This window comes from Myotis davidii, unplaced genomic scaffold, assembly GCF_000327345.1.
Source record: "Myotis davidii unplaced genomic scaffold, ASM32734v1 scaffold72, whole genome shotgun sequence".
NCBI lineage: Eukaryota > Metazoa > Chordata > Mammalia > Chiroptera > Vespertilionidae > Myotis > Myotis davidii.
In genome coordinates this window covers 2,946,131-2,954,244 of record NW_006284618.1, presented here as the reverse complement: position 1 = coordinate 2,954,244, position 8,114 = coordinate 2,946,131, and the positions used below count along the sequence as shown (strand labels likewise).

The 8,114-nt window shown below is 50.4% G+C and overlaps 1 protein-coding gene across 1 annotated transcript; it reads right to left on the bottom strand.

Moving 5' to 3' along the window:
• Positions 1–306: 306 nt before the first annotated feature.
• On the bottom strand, positions 307–4,838 carry BNIP3 (BCL2/adenovirus E1B 19kDa interacting protein 3; the record flags this gene model as incomplete). Its single annotated transcript, XM_006754975.2, has 5 exons — positions 307–1,130; positions 2,405–2,554; positions 2,629–2,735; positions 4,083–4,167; positions 4,684–4,838. Coding segments are annotated over 5 exons (543 nt in total), but the record flags the coding sequence as incomplete, so codon positions are not given.
• Positions 4,839–8,114: the final 3,276 nt, after the last annotated feature.

The window sequence follows — 8,114 nt, the reverse complement described above, 5'->3', positions numbered from 1 at the left end:
AGCGACTCTTAGAGGCACATGCCAAAGTATTCCGATGCCACTCAGCCAGCTGTCTGCCAATGAGGGCTGTGAATCATCTCAATATTAACGAAAGATTTTTAAAAAGGAAATTTTTACGTTTATTTTAACAACTGCATTTAATATGGAAAAGTAAAACAAATACACAACAGCATAAACAGCATACCAGGGGCAGCCTTGAAAAAACCATGCTGAAGAGAGAATAATTAGACAACAGGGTGACTATGCCTGGTTTAACCCTAAAGCGTTCATAGTTTTCCTTTTAAACCATATACAAATACAGTAATCTCTGAAGGATTTGGCAAAAGTTTATTGTTTTCTATTTCCAGTCTTTTAAAGTAGACACTGATTTACTTAGAATGAAGCTAAATCTCAGCACGCAAAAAAATGAACACAAATGAGCCTAAATGCAGCAATCCCGAGTGGGAACAAGGAAGGTGCTTTAGCAGGTGTCCTAGGTGCATCATCTATGTGGTCACTACAGTCACCGCCCTGCCCCAGCACGCAGGCCAGTATCTGCACTGCACAGGGCCTGGCCTGTGCCCTGGGCCCTATCACACACAAATCAGAACAGCTAACAGTAAAGCGTGGTCTTCACAGACACCTGCATCCACATACAGGGTGCCCTACAGCAATGTGAATGTAAGGCCACATGTTTATTTGGGACAAACCATTTATGGAGTCACTTTAATAACATTATTCATTCATTCAAAATAGGGAGAGTTTTAACTGAATTAAGGTTACAGATAATTAAAATACATACATCATGACTAGCATGGTAAAATTATTTATACTCATATTTATAATGTCAAAGAAAAGTTACCACCACATTATTCCAGTAGTATTAGTGTGACATGCTCATTGATTGATCCCACAGGTAGGGCTGGTTCTAGGTTAGCGTGGTTTCAGTGTCTATTCTTCGTCTCACTAAATCAGGCACCCAGCATTTACAGAACAAATCAACACAGCGGCCAGCCACCAAGGCCAGGACCGCGCCTCAGTGAGCCATGTCGCAAGCTCTGGTATGAATCCCGCTCCCTTGTGAAAAGCCGATTCCAATTCCTCATCAGAAGGTGCTGGTGGAGGTGGTCAGACGCCGCCCGATGTAGATCCTGAGCAGAAAAGTAAGAGGTGAGTGTGGACCCAGGACTCCACGGCCGGGCAGCTGTGAGCCCTGCTGTCCCCATGCCAGCTCAGACTGGCTGCACAGTTACCCCATGTTCCCATCACTGCATTCTACAGTCGCCTCATGCCCTCAACACCCCCACGAAGGAGGGACTTCCCAACCTGCATGAGCACACTATAGTCCAGGGATGCAGCAGCCTCCTGGACAAAGTCGCTGCACATGGTACTGACTACCAACCTCAGAGGCCATGGCAGAGGAGGGTGTGACTCCAGGAAAGGGGACAGAAATGGAGGAGCTTAGCAGGCACGGCAAATGCTTAGGAGGTGACTGGAGAGGTAAGCCCCAGGGGGTCAAGTTAATTTTGGAAGGAAGGATGCAGGATAGCTACCAGGTGGGAGTTGGCTGCAGACACTACCCTGACGGCTCTGCCCCCTCAGAATCTCAAGTGCTAGTTCTGGAGAAAGCTCCAGAAATCACTGCATATACACACCCAGGCGAGTCTGACCCTGGAAAGCATTGGACACAATAAATCTGGACACGCTGACATGGAGGAGCCCCCCCAGGAAGCCATTCCCACAGGCAGTTAGAACTGTGGTCTCCCTCTGCCTCAGACTCAAGCCCTCCTGCCAAGTGGCACCAGCCTAAATCAGAAGCTGAAGACACCCAGTCTGTCCAGTGAGCTGCAGCTATAGAGCACCGTCACCCAGCAGGACACGTGAGGCCACCACCCCGGACAGGCTGGGGTGAGCCAGAGAGAAGAGCAGCCCCGCCTCCCCAGATTCATGCCCAGTGCCTCAGTGCTGTCTGGGTCAAAGGTCCTTAGGATCTGTAGCTGAACTTGTGTGTTTTCTGCATCATTAGTGCAAGAAGCCAGAGGAGAGCCTTGTCCCGGCTGAGGGGACTGCGGGAGTCACGAGTGACAGCACCTCTCTGCAGCAGAAACGGGTGTTCAGAGCGTGCACACAGCAGGCCCTGAGGCGGGGCCGGCCATCTGCTCCTGCACAGACAGCACGGCTAAGGCAGCCAGCACCAGTCCCGCTTATGTGCCCTCGCCTATACTGGCAGCGGCCTGCAGGGTAGGGGGTGGGGCTTCCAGGGTCATGGTCATGTTTGTTTCCTGACCTAGACAATGATCACACGGACATGTTTGCTTACATAGTTACATAAGCTGTGACTTATGGCCTATTATTTCAGTAAAATGCTTAAAAGGAAGTCACTGAGACCTAGAACTGTCCAGGCAGGCCATGCAGGGTCACTTACCCCAACCCAATGGCCAACAGGTGTGAGAGCAGCAGAGACGGAAGAAAGACTTTGAGAAACTCAGCTGAAAAGACACCCCCCTTCTTCATGACACTTGTGTTCCTCATGCTGAGGGTGGCCGTGCGCTTCGGGTGCCTGAACAGGAACTCCCTGCAGAGGGAAGAGCTGTAAGTTCACTGGCAGGCTCCGCCTCAAAGCTAGTTCATGATGCTCAAAACACTCACTTAGGGGGGATGTTTTCCGGCCGGCTTGACCAGTCCCATATCCAGTCTGAATTTTTCTTCAGGATGCTTTCAACTTCTTTCCTTCTCTCAATGTAATCTTCTTCAGACTAAGAGAGAGTGAATGTTAAAAACCGAGGAACCACCGCCCCCGCCCAGCATCTGAGGCTGATCTCAGAGCCGGGTCCGTGGGCAGAGGGTGAGCCGTGGAGCTGCATCTCACACTCTTCCCCCTTTACGAACAGACAGACACTGTGGCCAAAGCCTCAACTGTGAGATCTGGTGGCAGTAAGAGCAGCAAATACTGTCCCAAGGAAGCAACATGAAGGGAGGACAGGGCGCCACAAAGACGCTGAAGGCGAGCTGGCCCAACAGAAGGAAATGAAAACTGCGAACGCTGTGGAGCAAACGGTGTTGAGAGAAAGCTGCTCTCGTGGGAAATGGCAGGAAAAGTCAAACTCCTAGACCGTGATCCAGCTACATTTGTAAAATCATGCAACAATGCACTAGCGAAAGGGAGCTTTAAAAAGTAGGATTATAGGTGCTTTTGCATTTTAAAAATTCTGTATCTGAGCATAAAATTCCTTTTTAGAATCCAAAAAAAACAAACTGCTTAACATTTTAGAATTGTTCCAGAATGCAAAGCCAGCCAGATATCAGGGAACCCCAGTTGGGAGTGGACCCAAGTGTCTGGGGCAGGAGCTCCTGCAAGTCCTGGAAGCCTTTGGTGCCAGACAAAGCCTGGGGAACAAGGATTCCTCCTGTCCTTCTGAGGGGACCAGCCTGGGAGGGAGAGAACTAGGCGCTGGCTGGAGCAGCACCTAAAGGCATTTCCTGTGTGCCCAGCTGAGCGAAGGAGGGCCGGCCTTCGCCACTGATGCATATCTGCTAGGGCCACCTCCCTGTACTCACTCTCACAGCAAAGCTCAGTGCCTGACATGTTAGAACAGGGACCTTGGGCTGAAATGACCAGCCTGGTTAGCTCCTAACTCTAAACCACCCGAGCACCCACCAGTTAGCATGGCCTGCGGACAGTTTCTGGAAGCAACTGGCATTGCTTCCTCTGCATGAGGAAGGCCATCAGCATTTCAACCACAATGGTAGAGCTGCCCTGAGTGGCTTATAGAGACTGCCGGCTCTCCCATAGACATTAAAACCCATTCACAGCCCAACCTATAGTCAAGAAGACTGTGACTACCCACTAATTACCCCAGATACCCTTCCCACAGGCCACTCACACCCTCTCCAGGACATAGGTATATGGGATAGAGGGCCCCACCCTTTATCCTACCTAAGCCCATAATTAGCTCAGTGTGAGCCCGGGTGTAGAGATGCCCTCACCCCACACGCTCCAAAAAAGGAAAGAAACATTCCCAAAGCCAGACGTTTCCCTACTTGGTCCCACTGCAGGCTGATCACAGGAGCAGATCACACACTACACAGCCACCCTGGCCTACCTGAGAGCTGTTCTTTTCTCCAATGCTGTGGCTGTCTGTCTCAGATGCTCGGTTCGTGTCCTGTGGGGTCTGTGAGCGAGGCGGGCTAGAAAATGATATGAATGCGAGTGGGAAAAACAGAACATGTTAGCATTCTCTGCATCAGAGGCAAAGCTCTGCGGAAAGGATGGCCAGTGAGGAGCAGCTTCCCTTCCACTGGCACAAGGCCAGGGCCAGACCCATCTCCCACCTTCCAGCTGAGCCCAACAAGCATCCACCAGCCAGTCCCAGGAGGACACAGGATAGCCTGAGGGCTGTGGTTTCGTCACCCACTAGCTTTGTGGTCTGTTACACAATCCTGGTGAGCACCTGGCCTTTGATCTCAGACTCAGCCATGCTGCCTGAGTCACTGGCCGTGCTGAGGACAGTTGCTCCTGACAAAGCTCCTGGAGGTGAGGGGGCAGAAGCAGGGGAGGGGACAGGACAGTGTCTGCCCCTTGCTGCATCGTGGTCCCTCCTTCCACCAGAGGACAAGGGCCGCTGTCTAAGGGAATGGGCACCACAGTCGAGCCTGCTCGCTCCTAGTACAACAGCACTGTGGCATGCATGTGTCTGCACCCACCTGTCACAGTGAGAACTCTTGGAGCTGCTCCGTCCAGACTCATGCTGGGCATCCAGCAGGATTTTCTCCATGTCACCATTATAAATAGAAACTGAGGCTGGAACGCTGCTGCCGTTCCCGTTACTGCTAAAGTGCAGTTCCACCCAGGAGCCTGTGGGGACAAAACAAGGGCAGAGTTAGAATTTCTACCCGTGACAACCAGTCCACCCTTCCATGCCCCAGAGGAGCTGGGACACACACGGATGGCTTGAGCCACACCCATTTCCAGCTCTTGCAGCACAGCTGCTGGTCCCACCTCACCCTCCTGAGGAGCTGGGACGTGTCTGCAGCAGCAGAGTCCAAGTGACTGAAGAGCTTTTTTGCACTCAACTTTTAGAAGAGGGTGCCAACAAAAGCTTGAGTTTTAAACGGTAAGGTTTAAACTATCTCTTTTCAAGATTCCCACACACCAGCAGCACATTCTCACCCTAAGGGCCCAAGTATTATACTTGCTGCTCCATCTTGATTAACATTAGGAGCCAGAGGAATACACCCTGGACATAACAAAGGTGATTTCTGACTGATCTTGACTAAGCAGAGCAAGCCATCCCCCCAAGTCACCTGGCTGAGTCCTCTCGGAGTGAGCTCAGCATTTCTAACTCGAACTAAAAATTGACGTTATAAATCCCAAACAAATGGATTCTGCCCAGACAGGTTTTATAGATTCAGAGAACTGTCATGTGCTTACCAAACATAACACAAAAGCCACCCTCACCCACAGCACAGAACCCTCGAGGGAAGCCACTACTTTCAGCGAAGCTGCATCTCCCAAAGGCCAGTGCTGGGCGTGAACTGGATGAACTCCCTCCACCCAGCTGGGCCGGTGCATGTGGTGAGTGGCGCCCACGGTGCTCAGTGCTGTGCACCCGGATGACAGGTCGGTGTACACAAGGGGGGCGTGGTTTTTCTGTCTGTAGCAGTTCAGTATTTAAGATAACAGCCTTTCTCCATCTGAATGCATTGCAAGTAGCTTGCACTGTTTGTCTTTTCACTCCACATCTTCTAATGAACATAAACTCTTGATTTTAGTCAGTCAGATTTTCGACCTCCTCCTAATCTGAGGTCGTGAAGGTAGTCTACTGTATTATTTCCAAGAAGCTGCGCTGTTCTGACACTCATTCAGACCTGGGTTCGGTGAACCTGAAGTAACCTGTGTGTGTCATCTGACCCGGGTAAGTTTTTTCCATTCACTGACAAGGCGGCCTCTGCTTCTCCCTCTGCTCAGGGGCTGGGAAGAGCACGGGCCCAGGACAGTTCTCTATTTTGTGCCCTGAGCCTGTGTATCTCCGCATCTGTGTGTCCCTAGATCCCTGGTAGAGTAAGGACTGAGTGAAGGCAGAGTGAACAGAAGACTGAAAAATCCATGTTTTGGGCAGCTCAGCAAACTAATTATATTACAATAATCAGCTCCCAAAGTGAGGGGACTGAGCAGCTGGTCCTAAACCACCGGCTGCACCCCAGCCACTCATGACTTTCCACACTGAGCGGCACCTCCTTCTGAAAGTCCACTGACCCTCAATAGCCTCTATCATGTTAGAAAAAGCGTATCAGGACACAGCCTCCCAGTGCACTTCTAACACCATCACTCAGATTTTCAAATCAACGCACGTTCTTCGCTAGCCTCTCACTGCTTGTCATGAACACAGCAGGAGCCCAGGCCACTGGGCCTCTGCTCTGAGCAAAGGCGACTTCAGAGCCTTCATCATTTCCAGAGACTCACTGTGTCATCATCAAGGCTGCCGACCACCTTCCGCACGTTCTAATCACCCCACCCCCACGCATCGATGTAAAAGCTCCAGCCCTCCTTCCTCCCCTGGGACCCAAGGTAATACTCAGCCAACTAGCACGCCAGCTCTGGCGCGGTGGCATGGAACAGTACCACGGGCCCCGTGCTGGGCACAGTTCCATTTTCCTAGGTTCAACAGGTTAATCGGATTCTGGGCCTGGCTTAACGTACTAGATCAGCTCACTATGGTATCTGATGTAAACAGAGTCTTTTGATATCACCTCTGATACATGTGTGAGGGTTTCCACACCAATAACCAATTCTCCAATACCAACTGGCCGTCTAACAGTCGAAGTCAATGCCGCCACTACCGGCAGTCGGGGTCAGATCCCACAAGTTAAAGGGCTTAGTCCCATGAGACTGCCCCCACATCAGACACCAGCCAAGGGGATGCCAGGCCTCCCTCGCTCCTGCCTGGCAGACCACACATTCTAAGTTCCTACAATACCCACCCTCCACACACACTCACCAGGACAACTCCCGAACTTTACTGACGTTCACCCATTTACCAGAAAGGACACAACTCAGGAGCAGCCAACTGGAGGAGACGCCAAGAGGCCTCTCCCTGTGCACCACCCTCCCAGCTCAAAGGTTTCATAACCCAAGCTCTAGCCCTAGCCAGTTTGGCTCAGTGGATAGAGCATAGACCCTGGGACTGAAGGGTCCTGGGTTGGATTACAGTCAAAGCCTTGTACCTTGGTTGCAGGCTCAATCCCTGGCCCCATGTGTGAGACAACCAATGGATGTTTCTCTCCCTCTTTCTCTCCCCCTTCCTTCCTCTCTCTCTAAAAATCAATGGAAAAAAATATCCTCCGGTGAGGATCAGCATAACCCAATCTCCAGTCCCTCCTCCTGGATTCCACCCTCTGGTCACTGAGCTGGCCTTTCCACCTGCACCCTGAGGCTACGCAGGGCCTCACGGGTCACCTCATGAGCAGACTCCTATGTTCCACTGGGACTCCCTACAAAAGGGGCTGTTGATGAACAGCAAAGACAATCCTATCATTCGAGAACTCCCAAGGGTTTAGAGCTCTGTGCAAGTAAACAGAGAACATTAAATAAACAATTTTAAATGAGGTATAATTGATACATGACATATTAGTTTCAGGTGTCCATATATTTTATTATACCTCAAGGGCCAACTCAGGGCTCCATGGAGACAAGTACTAATATATGCTTTTTAGAATCATCGCATAAAATGTCCTAAGCATCCTTGAGAAAGTAAAAATCCCATTCTGCAGCGAAAGCTTTGGGTCTAAAATATGTATATTCCAAGGAATGATTTAGTGAAGGGCAAGGTGTATTACTGACTTTAAACAACTGGAAAATGAAGAGCAAGTATGATATGAACGTACTTACATCTTGTAAGAAAGATGGCATTACGGTTGCTTCACGACTTAGAAAAGTTTATCAGAGTTGAAAATCATCTACCAAATAACCGGCCTCATAATGAGGCCTGGGAAGAAACAGGTGCTGTAGCTGATGAAGGCAAGCCCTCATTCCTAGCTGCCCAGTCACACCTGCTTGTATTTTACGATAACGACACAGCAAGCCAACCTCTGAACAAGGCTGATGAGGTTAAGTGTCAACCAGCTCCAGCCTTTTC